At 49.4% G+C, this 16,475-nt stretch overlaps 1 protein-coding gene across 5 annotated transcripts in view; it reads left to right on the top strand.

Annotated features, from left to right (window-relative positions):
• The first annotated feature begins 6,329 nt into the window (after positions 1-6,329).
• Positions 6,330-16,475, top strand: part of RYR1 (ryanodine receptor 1) — a 160,021-nt gene continuing 149,875 nt past the window's right edge. For all 5 annotated transcript variants that reach the window (XM_039465527.2, XM_039465526.2, XM_039465523.2 and 2 more), the window contains exons 1-2: positions 6,330-6,527; positions 15,213-15,332. In XM_039465527.2, the coding sequence (XP_039321461.2) occupies positions 6,483-6,527; positions 15,213-15,332 (165 nt within the window). In that variant the 5' untranslated portion in view covers positions 6,330-6,482. The remainder of the gene's footprint in view (positions 6,528-15,212; positions 15,333-16,475) is intronic.

Raw genomic sequence — 16,475 nt, 5'->3', positions numbered from 1 at the left:
ACTCCAGCTTCTCAGCCCCTAGGGAGCTGGGGCCTCCTCGGTGCTTGGGAAGGAAAGAGGAACTGCCCCTCCCCACCCACCCTCTCAGGCCAGGGGGAAGGAAGAGGCTGGGGAGAGACCAAAGGCCCCCCTCCCCCACTCGGGGATCCCTTCGGCTGAGGTTTCCGGCACTGCTGGCTCTCCCACCCTCGATCGCCGGGCGGGCTCTCTATCTCCCCCATCTTTCGGTCTCAAGACCCGTCACTATCATACTTCAATAAAAGCAGGGGCTTTTCTTTTTAAAGCATGACTAACATTTATGTAAAAACACACAAACTCAAAAAGATAAGTCTGTCTTTCTAGAAAGACGTGTGTATATCATCCGTGAAGGTTTGAATGGAAACTCACAAGACATAGTATTTCATATATTTCTTCACAGGTTTCTTTTATTCCTAGTTTAAGTGATACTATACTCTGGAAAACATTTTTACTTTTTCACTTTATTGTAACAAAGCTCCACATAGCACCTACTGTGTACCACACACTGCCCTAAGGACTTTAAAAATCTTAACTAATTTAATCCTCCCACCATCCACTGTTACCCTAAAAAGCATTACAGACTGGACCAGGTGCGGCGGCTCATGCCTGTCATCCCAGCAGTTTGGGAGACCAAGGCGGGCAGATCGATTGAGTCCAGGAATTTGAGACCTCCCAGGTACTCAGGAGGCTGAGGCAAGAAGATTACTTGAACCCAGGGAGGTCGAGGCTGCAGTGAGCCAAGATGGTGCCACTGCACTTCAGTGTAGGTGACAGAGCCAGATCCTAAAAACATACACACACATCAAAAACCATTACAGATGGAGGTAAAGCCCTTGGGGATCCCCTCCCCACCCCGTCTTTCTTAAGCAGGGAGGGACCAAGATGACATGTTGTCGAGTTTCGTCCAAACTGCTGTCTGTGCGTCTAAGCGCATCATTTAAATGTGTGCTCCTAGATGCAGACTTTTCTTTTGAGTGTGCATTTTTTTCTTTTTACCTAAATGTGTCATGCTCGACATTTTTAAAAATTGAAGTACAAAAAAAGAACATAAATCATTAAGTATTTAGGTTGACGAAATGTCAGCAACTGAGCAAACCTGTGTGGCATTCATAGAAATCCAAACACAGAACATTCTCACCCTCCACAAGCCCCCGTGTCTCGTCCCAGCACGAATTCCCACAGATCCCCACTCACCCAAAGCCTAGTGCAGCCGTTTTGTCTTGTTTTCAGCTGGATGAAAAGGGACTCCTGTATTATGTCTGGATTCTTTCTCACCATGTCTTGTCTTTGCAGTTCTTCCATGTTACCATATTTGGTTATAATTTATTCCTTTTTTTTTTTTTTTTGGCCTGGCGTGGTGGCTCACGCCTGTAATCCCAGAACTTTGGGAGGCTGAGGTGGGTGGATCAGTTGAGGTCAGGAGTTTCAGCCCATTCTGATCAACATGATGAAACCCTGTCTCTACTAAAAATACAAAAGTAGCTGAGCGTGGTGGCGCATGCCTGTAATTCCAGCTACTCAGGAGGCTGAGGCAGGAGAATAGCTTGAACCCAGAGGGTAGAGGTTGCAGTGAGCTGAGATCGTGCCATTGCACTCCAGCCTGGGCGACAAGAGCAAATCTCTTGTCTCAAAGAAAAAAAAGACTCCACAACACGGTCTTGTTCTGTCACCAAGGCTGGAGTACGGTGGCAAGATCCTAGCTCACTGCAGCCTCAGACTCCTGGGCTAAAGCAGTCTTCTTACCTCAGCTACCTGAGTGGCTAGGACTACCAGTGCACACCACTGTGCCCTGCTAATTTTTTAAATTATTATTTTCCTATAGAAACACGGTCTCGCTTTGTTGCCTAGGCTGATCTTGAACTCCTAGGCTCAAGTGAACCTGCCGGCTGTGCCTCCAAAGTGCTGACTTCACAGGCATGAACCACTGTGCTGGGCCTGCGTGATGTATTGATCAGTTTTCCTGTGATGGAGCTGAGTTGTTTCCAGGTTGCGGCTGCTGTGACTGTTTGAGCATCTGACTCTTGGTGAACCCAGAGTGTACCATATTGTACCCAGGAGTGGAATAAATGGGTCATAGTAGTTACTGTGATTCTGCCAAACATAGTATGTGTGTTTTGAAACAGTGCCCTTGTATTCATTGAAATAGTTCTCTCAGGAATATCTTTTCCACTTGTCTCTTTTCACTAAAAGAAGGCACTGTGGATGTATATTTATTCCACACCAAAACATTTAGACGGTCACGGACCCGTTCTCTTTAGTTTTTCCATCACGCGAAGTTACCATAGCTTCAGACTCTCTCTTCCTGCCTGTGTCACCCTCTCCCCACCCCCGGCCCCATGCAGTGTTACCCGTCTCTCTCTCAGCCCATCTCCTGTAGCACCTGTGTTGTGAAGATGTGACTTAACAATCCTGGCTGAGCAGAGACTTTGTAGTGTGGCAGTGTCTCCAGGCTCTGGGGCCCCAGAAGAGCCTCAGAGAGGAGGTCAGGAATCCTGGCACTTGTTAGCCCTCGGGCTAGCCAAGAATACCCACAATACCAACACTGATGACCACAAAGGGAGGTCCTGCTGAATCAGACCACAGAAACTCATAAGGCCGGAAAATGATGCATATGATAACATCCAAATATAGATCTTCTTTTTTTGCTGTTTTTCTTCTTTCTTTCATTTTATTTAATTTTTATTTTATTTAATTAATTTATTTATTTTGAGACAGAATCTTGTTCTGTGGCCCAGGCTGGAGTGCAGTGGTGCAATCTTGGCTCACTGCAGCCTCAGCCTCCTAGGTTCAAGGAACTCTCTGCCTCAGCCTTCCGGCTAGCTGGGATTACAGGTGCCCGCAGGCACACCCAGCTAAGTTTTGCATTTTTAATAGAGATGCGGTTTCACCGTCTTGGCCAGCCTGTTCTTGAACTCCTGACCTTGTGATTCACCCGTCGGCCTCCCAAAGTGCTGAGATTACAGGTGTGAGCCACCGCATCCGGCTTCTTTTTTTAATTCTAAAGATGGGGGTCTTGCTATGTTGCCCAGGATGGTCTCGAACTCCTGGGCTCAAGGGATCCTTTCACCTAGGCCTCCCAAAGTGCTGGGATTACAGGCAGATTTTCTTTTAATGAAGATACCATGGGACCAATATCAGATGACAGAAAGAGAAAAGGTGTTTTCAATATTTAAAAATCAATGAGAAATTAATATCTAGAATATTGGCCAGGTGCAGTGGCTCATGCCTGTAATCCCAGCACTTTGAGAGGCTGAGACAAGTGGGTCACTTAAGATCTGGAGTTTGAAACCAGCCTGGCCAACATGGTGAAACCCTGTCTCTACTAAAAATACAAAAATTAGCCAGGTGTGGTGGTGAGTATTACTGTGTTATCCCAGCTACTCAGAAGGCTGGGGCATGAGAATCAGTTGAACCCAGGAGATGGAGGTTGCTGTGAGCTGGGATTGAGCCACTGTACTCCAGCCTGGGAGACAGAGTGAGACTCCATTTCAAAACAAATAAAAAATAAAAGGAACAGCCACAAATCAACAAGCAAAAAAGACAGCAACCATGATAGAAAAATGGCTGACCGTCGTGGTTCATTCCTGTAATCCCAGCACTTTGGGAGGCTGAGGTGGGTGGATCACCTGAGATCAGGAGTTCAAGAACACCCTGGTCAACATGGCGAAACCCTGTCTCTACTGAAAAATACAAAAATTAGGCTGGGCACGGTGGCTCACACCTGTAATCCTAGCACTTTGGGAGACCAAGCCGGGCAGATTGCCTGAGCTCAGGAGTTCGAGACTAAAATACAAAAGAAATGAGCAGGTCATGGTGGCTTACGCCTGTAGTCCCAGCCACTCTGGAGGGTGAGGCAGGAGAATTGCTTGAACTCGGGAGGCAGAGGTTGCAGTGAGCTGAGATCATGCCACTGCACTCCAGCCTGGGTGAAAGAGTGAGACTTCATCTCTACAAAATAAATAAATAAATAAAATTTAGAATTTGGCTGGGCATGGTGGTGGGCACCTGTAATCCCAGCTACTTGAGAGGCTGAGGCAGGAGAATTGTAGGAACCCAGGAGGTGGAGGTTGCAGTGAGCCCGGGCAACAGAGCAAGACTCTGTCTCAAAAAAAAAAGCAGAGAGCACAATGAGCAGAAAACAAAAAAACCCGAAACTCTGATAGGCACCTGAGAAGACCCTGGAAATTGTTGGTAACTGATCAGGGAAGTGGAAATTAAAATGACAGTGAGGCCAGGTTCAGTGGCTCATGCCTATAATCCCAGCTCCTCGGGAAGCCGAGGTAGGAGGATTGCTTGGGTCCCCCAGTTCAATTCCAGCCTGGGCATTGTATCGAGACTCCATCTCCATAAAAATTTAAAAGTTAGCTGGGCGTGGTGGTGCAAGCCTGTTGTCAGGAGGGTGAGGTGGGAGGATCCCTAGAGCCCAGGAGTTCCAGGCAGCAGTGAACCATAATTGGACCACTGCACCCCAGCCTGAGCAACAAAGTGAAACCCCATCTCTAAAAATAAAATGAGAAAATAAATTTAAAAACAGCGAGTCTTCCTATATAAATCTGGCAAAAATTAGAAGTTGGAAATGCCAAGTGGGGGTTGGGGATGTGGGGACCCAGGGACCTTCACGCATTGATAGTGGGTAGCCATGCCAAGGGCTACCCGGCACTGCTTACACAAATTGTGCACATGAATATGTCACCCAGCAATTCGCTTCTGGGGGTGTGCACAACAAAACATTCTCCCTCAGCTTCTTGGGGGACCGACACACAGACATTCACTCCAGCATTATTTTGGGGAAGCTGGAGGCAGCCTGGGTGTCCACTCCCAGTGGGGGGTGTGTGGATAAACAGAAGGGATCCGTCACCAAAGAATCCTGCAAAGCCACCACCACCACACACCAGGTGTCCACAGAGCAACAGGGGCAGGTCTTAAAACACATCATGACAACTGACAAAAATATGAAACACTATTAATATCTTATGATATAATGCTCAATGACACAGAATCATTTTACATTTACATAAAATTTTAGAGAAAACCAATATTTAATAGACAACTATGTGTTAGATAATGTATAATAGATACAACATAGAATTGTACTGTATAATTATATTAACCTAAATATATAATTATATAATTATACATTATATAATGTCAAATTATGTAATTCCATGACACAAACTTTTGTGCTGTTTATTGCAATTAACATATCAGTATTTAATTATGAAACATATAGAAACCTACTGTATGTTGAATGATGATTTCTATGAAATTTTGTTTATGGGATATTGTTTTATATAACTTACTAGATACTACTACATGTTAATAAAATATATATATATTTTTTTGAGACAGCCTTGCCCTGTCACCTGGGCTGGAGTGTAATGGTGTGATCTTGGCTCACTGCAGCCTCCACCTCCTGGGTTAAAATGATTCTCGTGCCTCGGCTTCCTGAGTAGCTGGGATTACAGTCTTGTGCCACCTCACCCAGCTAATTTCTGTATTTTTAGTAGAGCCAGAGTTTCACCATGTCGGCCAGGCTGGTCTCAAACTCCTGACTTCAAGTGATCTGTCTGCCTTGGCCTCCCAAAGTGCTGCGATTACAGGAGTGAGCCACCGTGCCTGGTAAAGGGGTAAGCCACCACTCCCGGCCGCGCGTCCTTGGTTTCGTTGTTTGTTTTGAGATGGAGTCTTGCTCTGTCCTCCAGGCTGGAGAGCAGTGGCGCAATCTCGGCTCACTGCAGCCTCCGCCTTCCAGTTTCAAGCGATTACTCTGCCTCAGCCTCCTGAGTAGCTGGGACTACAGGCGCGTGCCACCACGGCCGGCTAATTTTTTGTATTTTTAGTAGAGACGGGGTTTCACCATGTTGGTCAGGCTGGTCTCGAACTCCTGACCCCGTGATCCGCCCGCCTCGGCCTCCCAAAATACTGGGATTACAGGCGTGAGTCACCGCGCCGGGTAAAGGGGTGAGCCACCACGCTTGGCCGGAGTCCTTGTTCTTAATCACTATGCTGCTTTTTAAAGTCAAGCGACCTGGTGCACATCCCTGCTCTGCTGAGTGATATCTTGCAAGGGCTTCCCTACTCAGAGCCTCAGTCTGCCCTCTATAAAATGGGAGAATGATGGCAAGTTACTTACCGTGAGGGTGGAGAGAGCGAAGCTAGACACTCCCTCTCCCACCCCGCCTCAGGCGGCCAGGCAAACCTCCAGTCAAGATATGGGGCATGTGGGCGGGGCTCCAGCGAAGGGGCGTGGCCTGAGCATCCTGGTCCAATGGGGGGCGGGGGCGGGGCCCTCGTCCCATCTCTGTCCAGCACGCGTGTCCGCCTCCCAGTTCCATCTACCTCGCGGGTGCCTCTGGCGTCCCCAGAGGTCTCCGACCCCAGCCCGCCCCCAGCCCTCCCGTCCAGCCCGCAGCCCCCTCCCTCTATTCCCTGACCTCAGCCCCTGGCCCTCGGACTTCGACATCATGGGTGACGCAGAAGGCGAGGACGAGGTCCAGTTCCTGCGAACGGTGCGTATCTCTGGGTTAGGGGGTCTGTGGAACTGTCTCTCGGGGCTGTCTGAGGGTCTTTCTGTCTCTGAATGTCGCTGTCCGGCTTGCTGGTGGCCTCTGAGATTCGAGGTCTCTTCCTGTGTCACTTTGAGTGACTCACTCTGTCTTTTAGTCTCCTTCACCTTTCTCACTGCGGAGAATTAGCAGGAATGGGGAGGGGGGATTTTGGGTTGCCCTCCCTTCTGATATAAGCGATTTGTCCCCCACAAGAAGGACCCCTGAGAGAGCACCCCCTCTCGCCATCCTGGAAGCAGGCACTTGGGGAAGGTGGTTCTAATTCCTGGGCTTAATTTAGCCATTCCCCACCCCCACCTTAGCCCTAATTCCCTTTTTGCTCCAGACTGGACCTATTTAAATTCTTGGGAAGGGGGCTGGGGTAGGCTGGAGGACACAGCTTCTTCCAATTCCTAGCCCTTGAGGATCTCCTGAGGGAGGGATCTCTTGGGTACTAGGTCTTTCTTTCCTTCTTCGTTTTGGGCGGGAGGGCTGCTCCCAATGGTTGCTAACGGTGTTGGAGGGTCTTTGGGTGGTGTCTCTCCCTATCTGTCTCTTTGTGTTGTCTCCATGTCTCTGTCTCTCCCTCCATCTCAGTCTCCCTGTCTCTGTCTCTGCTCTTTGGCTTCAGGCTCTCTAATTTTTGCTGTCTCTCTAGCTGGGTCACTCCCTGAATCTCTGAGTCCCAGCTGGGGGCAGGGATGGGAATTGGAACAACAGGTGTCCCTCCCAGAATAGCTAGCCCGCTTTTCTGGGGCCTGGGCAGGGGATGGGGAGGGGACCAGAGTGAGGAGGGGCTGCCATCTCCTGGTCCTTTCCACCTTCCCCTCCCAGTGGCTCCTCAGGGTGTGGGGCCATGAGTATGGGAGGGGACGTCCTCTCCTCTGGGCTAGGTCTGCTGACCTGGCGCTAGCCCCGCCCCTCCCCCGGGGCCCTGGAGCCACGCAGGAAATGCTGACACAGCATTCCGGCCCCAGAATAGGACCCTGGCGAGCCGGGTCCGGTTTCCTGGGAGAGAGGAACAAACAGCTGGGGCTGGTAGTGAAGGATGGGGACAGCTGGGAGGGGGCCTAGCTTCTGCCTAGACTCTCTCCCCAGCCCCAGTCCCTTAGCAGACACCATGGGTTGGGCCCTCCCCAGCCCTAATAAGACCGTGGCCATGGCCACCGGCCCTTGAGCTGTCACTCTAAGCCGGGCCCTGGGCCCTGGGCCTCCACCTCCTGAGACATCTAATTATATCCTCGCTGCCCTGTCTTCTGAGGTAGGGTCCTATCTTTATCTCCCTGAGAGATTTGAGGGAAACCAAGGCCCGCACTCACCCAAGGTCAAGGCCAGGAAGTGGCATCTCTGGATGCCCTGATGCCCAGCCCCTTGCCTACACCAGAGGAAAACTGGTCTCAGACTTGCCAAAGTCAGTATTAAGGTTCTAGAGCCTTGGCCCTGGAATCCCTCGGCCCCAAACTGGGCCAGTTTTTCTGGTGTTAACTGAGGTCGTGGTGGATTTTTCAAAACTTTTTGGAGGCTGGACAGTGGCTTACACCTGTAATCCCAGCACATTGGGAGGCCGAGGCGGGCAGATCACTTGAGGTCGGGAGTTTGAGACCAGCCTGGCCAACATGGTGAAACCCCGTTTCTACTAAAAATACCAAAAAAAAAAAAAAAAAAAAAAAAAATTAGTCAGGCATGGTGGTGCATGCCTGTAATCCTAGCTACTTGAGAGACTGAGGTGGGAGGATTCTTTGAACCTGGGAGGCAGAGGTTGCAGCGAGCTGAGATTATGTCATTGCACACTCCGGCCTGGGTGACAGAGTGAGACATGTCTCAAAAAAATAAATAAATAAATAAATAAATAAATAACCTTTTGGACTACATTCGATCCATAGGAAACATTCTGTCTTACAATTCAGTACATGCACCCATGCATAGACATGATTAAAAATTAACTTTATTGAGGTGTAATTGATCTGCAATGAATTTTACCCATTTTATGTGTTCAATAAGGTGTTTTTTGTTTGTTTGTTTTTTGTTTTTTTTTTAGACAAAGTTTAAAGCTTATTGCCCAGGCTGGAATGCAATGGTGCGATTGCAGCTCACTGCAACCTCTGCCTCCTGAGGTTCCAGCGATTCTCTTGCCTCAGCCTCCGGAGTAGCTGGGATGATAGGCGCCCGCCACCATGCCAGGTGAATTTTTTGTGGTTTAGGTTTCACCATGTTGGTCAGGCTGGTCTTGAACTCCTGACCTCAGGTGATCCACCCACCTTGGCTTCCCAAAGTGGAGTTGTCTCCATGTCTCTGGGATTACAGGCATGAGGCACCACACCCCGCTGAGTTTTGACAAATTGTACATGCCCATGTAACCACCAGCAAAACCAAGGTGTAGAATGTTTCCTTTACCTAAAAGTTCCCTTGTGCTCTGTTCAGTAACCACCCTCTCCACCAACTTATACGTTAGTCACTTCTAAGTTTTCATATGTCTTTTGGCTTATTATTATTATTATTATTATTAAAGAGTCTTGCTTTGTTGCCCAGGCTGGAGTGCAGTGATGTGGTCTTGGTTCAATGCAACCTTCACTTCCCAGGCTCCAGTGAGCCTCCCACCTCAGCCTCCCGAGTAGCTGGACTACATGTGCACAGCACCATGCTTGGCTAATTTGTAAAATATTTTGTAGAAGTGAGGTCTCACTATATTGCCCAGGCTGATCTTGAACTCCTAGGCTCTAGAAATCCTCTGGCCTTGGCCTCCCAAAGTTTTGGGATTACGGGCATGAGCCACCATGCCCTACCTTCTTCCTTCTTTTACTCAGCAGATATATATACATAGATAGATAGATAGATAGATAGATAGATAGATATTGTTTATTTTTTGTTAAGTTTTTGTTTGTTTGCTTGTTTTTGGTGGTGGTGTTGAGACAAAGTCTTGCTCTGTCGTCCAGGCTGGAGTGCAGTGGCGTGATCTCGGCCCACTGCAATCTTTGCCTCCCAGGTTCAAGCGATTCCCCTGCCTCAGCCTCCCAAGTAGCTGGGACTATAGGCGCGCACCACCATGCCTGACTAATTTTTTGTAATTTAGTAGCGATGGGGTTTCACCATGTTGGCCTGGGAGGTGTTGATCTCCTGACATTGTGATCCACCCACCTCAGCCTCCTAAAGTACTGGAATTACAGGCGTGAGCCACCACGCCCGGCCTACTGAGCACAATAGTTTTGACATTCATCCAGGTAGCGTGTATTGAGTTCGTGGCTTTTGGTGGCTGAGTAGAATTCCATGTGCGACCATGCTGTGGTGTGTTTTTTGTGTTTTGTTTTTTGTTGTTTTTTTTTTTTGAGACGGAGTTTCGCTCTTGTTACCCAGGCTGGAGTGCAATGGCGCGATCTTGGCTCACCGCAACCTCCGCCTCCTGGGTTCAGGCAATTCTCCTGCCTCAGCCTCCTGGGTAGCTGGGATTACAGGCACGCACCACTATGCCCAGCTAATTTTTTTTAGTATTTTTAGTAGAGACGGGGTTTCACCATGTTGACCAGGATGGTCTCGATCTCTTGACCTCGTGATCCACCCGCCTCGGCCTCCCAAAGTGCTGGGATTACAGGCTTGAGCCACCGCGCCCCGTGGTGTGGTGTGTTTATCAGTTCACCTGCTGAGGGACATTTGAGTTGTTTCCAGTTTTTGCTATTATGGACATCACAGGGCCTGTGACCATTCACACATACCTATTTTTAACTGAAACAAGTCTCATAAAATGTAGATGGCCCCTGAAGTATGACAGCACGTTGTTATTTTCTATTCTTTCTTCATTTTGTTTCATTTGGTTAGGTATGATGGCTACAGCCCCCCAAACTGACTTCATTTCTCTTGAGTGGGTGGTGACCTCTACCCCTACCCAGGCTGGGGCTTTTCAAAGCTAGTTAGAAGCCCATGGGGGCTGGTTAACAGTACGAATTCCCTGCTGACCCCAAATCAGGCTCTTGACAGTGGAGGGGGACTGGGCCAGCAGGGAAGCTGCAGAAGCCACTTACTCCCTTTTTTTTGTTTTTGTTTTTGTTTTTGTTACAGTCTCGCTGTGTTGCCCAGGCTGGAGTGCAGTGGCACGATCTCAGCTCACTGCAACCTCTGCCTCTGGGCTTCAAGCAATTATTCTGCCTCAGCCTTCCAAGTAGCTGGGACTACAGGTGCACGCCACCATGCCTGGCTAATTTTTGTGTTTTAAGTAGAGATGGGGTTTCACCGTATTTGCCAGGCTGGTCTCAAACTCTTGACCTCGTAATCCACCCGCCTTGGCCTCCCAAAGTGCTGGAATTACAGGTGTGAGTCACCACACCTGGTAACAGCTTTTTTTTTATTTTTTATTTTTATTTTTTTAGATGGAGCCTTACCCTGTTGCCCAAGCTGGAGTGCAGTGGTGATCTCAGCTCACTGTAACCTCCACCTCCTGGGTTCAAGTGATTCTCCTGCCTCAGCCTCCCTCCCTCAGGCATGTGCCACCATGCCTGGCTAATTTTTGTACTTTTAGCAAAGATGGGGTTTCACCATGTTGGCCAGGCTGGTCTTGATTTCCTGACCTCAAGTGCTCCACCCACCTTGGCTTCCCAAAGTGCTCAGATTACAAGCGTGAGCCACTGCACCCAGCCTCCCTTCATTCTAATTCAGGAAAAGTTTGAGACTCAATATGGTAATGCCTGGGCCCCTTGTCTCTGCTTTGCATTCTGGCTTTGCCATTTGTCTGCTTCCTAATTTGGGGCAAATGACTTTTATTTTTCTCTCTGAGCCTCAGTTTTCTCATCTGGAAAATGGGGACAAGCATATATACAAGAGCCAGACCCCGTGGCTCACACCTGTCATCCCTTCGCATTGGGAGGCTGAAGCAGGAGGATTGCTTGAGGCCTGGAGTTCAAGAACAGCCTGGGCAACATAAGGAGACCTTGTCCTTACCAAAAATACTAAACTTTAGCCGGGTGTGGCAGTGTGCACCTGTAGTCCCAGCTACTCGGGAGGCTGAGGTGGGAGGATCACTTGAACCTAGGAGGTGGAGATTGCAGTGAGCTATGATTGTGCCACGGCACTCCAGCTGGGGCAACCGAGCTAGATCCTGTGTCTACCCTACCCAGGCTTGAGAAACCCACCAAAGGTAAATGAAATCAGCTTTGTGGGGCTGTGGCCATCACACTTAACCAAGTGAAACAAAATGGAGCAAGAATAGAAAAATATGTGTTTTAAATTAGCTGGGCATGGTGGCCTGAGCCTGCAGTCATAACTTCTCAGGAGGCTGAACGGAGAGGATCACTCAGCCCAGGAGTCCGAGGCTGCAGTGAGCTATGATTGCACCACTGCACTCCACCCTGGGAGACAGAGTGAGACTCAGTCTCTAAAAAAAAAGGCCAGGTGCCGTGACTCACGTGCCAGGCACTAATAACACTTTGGGAAGCTGAGGCGGGCGGATCACGAGGTCAGGAGATGGAGAGCAGACTGGCCAGCATGGTGAAACCCCACTCTACTAAAAATACAAAAGTTAGCTGGGCATCGCGGTGCACGCTATAATCCCAGCTAGTTGGGAGGCTGAGGCAGGAGAATCGCCTGGACCTGGGAGGCGGAGGTTGCAGTGAGTCGAGATTGCGCCACTGCACTACTCTGGCCTGGGCAACAGAGTGAAACTGTCTCCAAAAAAAATAAAAATAAAAAAAGAAAGAAAAGAAAGATTCAAGAGCTCATGCAAGTTTCACATCAGGTGAGTCTGCCTCCGGTTTCAGGATTACGTTGGTGTTTGTAATATCCCTCTGACCTCGTCTCCTCCCTGCATGCCCCTCCCCACTGCGGCCACCATCCTGCTCTGTCTCCTGTGCTGTTCCTCAACTCCCCAGCACCCACCAGCCATAGACCTTGGCCTAGACTCCCCGCTCTTCCCCCAAGAGATGAGCAGGCCTGATTCCTTCTTGTTATTTGGACGAGGCTCAGCTCAAATGTCACCCCCTTGGAGAGGCTGTCACTTCACTCCCTCGCTGATCTCATCCCCATCCCAAAAGCCACTCTCTTACATCACCCTGGGTTATTTTTTCCATAACATCTATCACTGACATTAACATTACATATTAATTCACCTGTTTATTGCCTGTCTCCACCAGGAGGATTTAAGTTCCCTGAGGGCAGTGATCTTTTTTCTTTCTTTCTTTCTTTTTAATTTTTAATTTTTTTAGAGATGGGGGGATCTCATTATGTTTCCCATGCTGGTCTCAAACTCCTGAACTCAAGCAATCCTTCCGCCTCAGCCTCCCAAACTGCTGAGATTACAGGTGTGAACGACCACATCCAGCCAGGGCACGGATCTTGATCTTCACTTACTGTATTAACTTTGTTCACTGCTCTGTATTCAGTGCCCAGAACAGCATCTGGCCCATAGCAGATGGTCGACCAGGGTCTGTTAAGTGAGTGAAAGGCCCAGAGCATAAGGCCTGGGAGCCAGTAAAGTGCTTAACAAATTCAAGTGGTATGATTACTATGGTTTGTTTGGTTTTGAGATGGAGTCCCGCTCTGTCATCCAGGCTGAAGTACAGCAGCATGATCTCAGCTCACTCCAACCTCTGCCTCCTGGATTCAAATGATTCTCCTGCCTCAGCCTCCCGAGTAGCTGGGAGTACAGGTGCATACCACCACACCAGGCTAATTTTTGTATTTTTAGTAGAAACGGGTTTCACCATGTTGATCAGGCTGGTTTTGAACTCCTGACCTCAAGTGATCCACCTGCCTTGGCCTCCCAAAGTGCTGGGATTACAGGTGTGAGCCACGGTGCCTGGCCTCAATACTGTCCTTTATGATACTTCCCAGATCCAGCCCGGGCTCTCATGTTGCATTCAGGTGCCATTAGAACGCAGTCTATAAATAAAGATAAAATAGCTGTCTGTTATTAAAACAACACACAAAAGAGCATTTAAAGATGAGCTTAAAAAAAAACAACTTAATGGTTGGGCGCAGTGGCTCATGCTTGTAATCCCAGCACTTTCAGAGGCCGAGGTGGGTAGATCACGAGGTCAGGAGTTCACGACCAGCCTGGCCAACATGGTGAAACCCTGTCTCTACTAAAAATACAAAAATTAGCTGGGCGTGGTGGCAGGTGCCTGTAATTCCAGCTACTTAGGAGGCTGAGGCAGGAGAATTGCTTGAACTGGGACCCGGGAGGTGGAGGTTGCACTGAGCCAAGATCTCACCACTGCACTCTAGCCTAGACTACAGAGTGAGACTCCATCTCAAAAAAAAAAAAAAAAAAAAAAAAAAAAAAAAAAAAAAAGCATCTTTACTTGAGCAATTTTCCACCTTCCCATGGATTACTTTGCAGACCCCACTTGGGAGCCCTCTGGAGCCAGCTGGACTGAGGCTCCAATCCCAGCGCCTCCTTTTACCAACTGTGTGGCCTTGGACCATCAATGTCCCACTTTGAGTCTCAGTTTCCCCAGGCACAACAGCTCATGCCTGTAGTCCCAGCTGCTCAGGAGGCTGAGGCAACAGGATTGCTTGAGTCTAGGAAGCCAAGGCTGCAGTGACCTGTGATTTGTACCACTTTAGCCTGGGCGACACAGCAAGACCCTGTCTTTAAAAACAAAAATCAGGCCGGGTGCGGTGGCTCAAGCTTGTAATCCCAGCACTTTGGGAGGCCGAGGCGGGCGGATCACGAGGTCGAGAGATCGAGACCATCCTGGTCAACATGGTGAAACCCCATCTCTACTAAAAATACAAAAAATTAGCTGGGCATGGTGGTGCGTGCCTGTAATCCCAGCTACTCAGGAGGCTGAGGCAGGAGAATTGCCTGAACCCATGAGGCGGAGGTTGCGGTGAGCCGCGATCGCGCCATTGCACTCCAGCCTGGGTAACAAGAGCAAAACTCCGTCTCAAAAACAAAACAAAACAAAACAAAAAAAAAACAAAAATCAATGAGATGATTATTTGAGGTCAGGAGTTTGAGAGCACCCTGGCCAACATGGCAAAAGCCTGTCTCTACTAAAAACATAAAAATTAGCCAGGTGTGGTGACACATGCTTGTAACTCCACCTCTATTTGGGAGGCTGAGGCAGGAGAATCGCTTGAACCCAGGAGGTGGAGGTTGCAGTGAGCCAAGATTGCAACATTGCACTCCAGCCTGGGTGACGGAGACTGTATCAAATAAAGAAATAAGTAATAAAATAGGCCGGGCACGGTGGCTCACGCCTGTAATCCCAGCACTTTGGAAGGCCGAGGTGGGCGGACCACAAAGTCAGGAGTTTGAGGCCAGCCTGACGAACTTGGTGAAACCCCGTCTCTACTAAAAATACAAACATTAGTCAGGCATGGTGGCGGGCCCTACATCCCAGCTACTCAGTAGGCTGAGGCAGGAGAATCAGTTGAACCCGGAAATGGAGGTTGCGGTGAGCCGAGATCGTGCCACTGCACTCCAGCCTGGGCAACAGAGTGAGACTTGGTCTCAAAAATAAATAAATAAATAAATAAATAAAATAAATGGGATGACACTGGCTTGTATCTCATAGAGACGCCAGGATCAGGTAGAGGGCGTGTGTGGGTGGATATTGTCAGTCACTGTCTTTTTCATAAGGACAAGGGTGGGAGGCAGGGCCCGTGGTCTGCGGTGTCCCGGCCAGGACCCCCTGCAGACTCTGCCCCTCCGTTCCGCAGGATGATGAGGTGGTCCTGCAGTGCAGCGCCACCGTGCTCAAGGAGCATCTCAAGCTCTGCCTGGCCGCCGAGGGCTTTGGCAACCGCCTGTGCTTCCTGGAGCCCACCAGCAACGCCCAGGTCTGTGCAGCAGGGAGAGGGCCGGGGACTTGGAGGTCTGATGGGGCAGAGAATCTTGGGTCCAAAGAAGAGGGTTCTGGGCGTCTGAAAGGGGGTGCTGACAGGAGAGAATGTGGGGAGGGGGGCTAAGGCTAAGAGGGGCTACCTGAGGTGGGGAGGGGTGGAGGTCTAAGGCGGGGCAGGGGGTCGGGCTGTTGGAGGGGCTTCCTATGTACACAGAGGTGTGGGAGGTGAGGCCAGGGGCTCCTGATCCAGAACTTTCCTTGGCAGGTGGCTGAGTACGCAGAAAGCCTCGGGGTTTTTTGGTTTTGTTTTGTTTTTGAGGTGGAATCTCACTCTTGTCACCCAGGCTGGAGTGTAGTGGCACCATCTTGGCTCACTACAACCTCCGTCTCCCGATTCAAGCAATCCTCCTGCCTCTGCCTCCTGAGTATCTGGGATGACAGGCGCCTGTCACCACACCTGGCTAACTTTTGTACCTTGGGTAGAGACAGGGTTTCGCCATGTTGTCCAGGCTGGTCTCAAACTCCTGACCTCAGGTGATCTGCCTGCCTCAGCCTCCCAAAGTGGTGGGGTTACAGGTGTGAGCCACTGCCCCCAGCCAAGCCTCAGGTTTAAGGGGAAGTGGCCGTCCGGAAGAAGGTCTGGTTGGGGGACAGGGGTCTCAGGAGGGAGGGGCAGGGAGCCTGAGGGATGGGGGATGGGAGGGACCAGGCAGAAGACCTGGAGTGCCAGGAGGAGGGGTCTGAGGTGTTTTATTTTTATTGTTATTTTTGGGGGGACAGAGTCTCGCTATGTCCCCCATGCTGGAGTGCAGTGGTGCAATCTCAGTTCACGGCAACCTCTGCCTTCCGAATTCAAACGATTCTCCTGCTTCAGACTCCTGAGTAGCTGGGATTACAGGTGTCCGCCACCGCATCTGGCTAATTTTTGTATTTTATTTTTATTTTAAAATTTTTTTTTACAGTTTTTAAAAACAATTTTTAGAGATGGGGTTTTACCATATTGGCTAGGCTGGTTTTGAATTCCTGGTGTCAGGTGATCCACCCACCTCGGCCTCCCAAAATGCTGGGATTACAGGCGTGAGCCACCATGCCCAGCCCAATTTTTGTATTTTTAGTAGAGACGGGGGTTATACCGTGT

This window comes from Saimiri boliviensis, chromosome 14 (genome assembly GCF_048565385.1).
Source record: "Saimiri boliviensis isolate mSaiBol1 chromosome 14, mSaiBol1.pri, whole genome shotgun sequence".
NCBI classification, from domain to species: domain Eukaryota; kingdom Metazoa; phylum Chordata; class Mammalia; order Primates; family Cebidae; genus Saimiri; species Saimiri boliviensis.
Note: the sequence above shows the minus strand (reverse complement) of the source record. Positions and strands in the feature narration are given on the sequence as shown.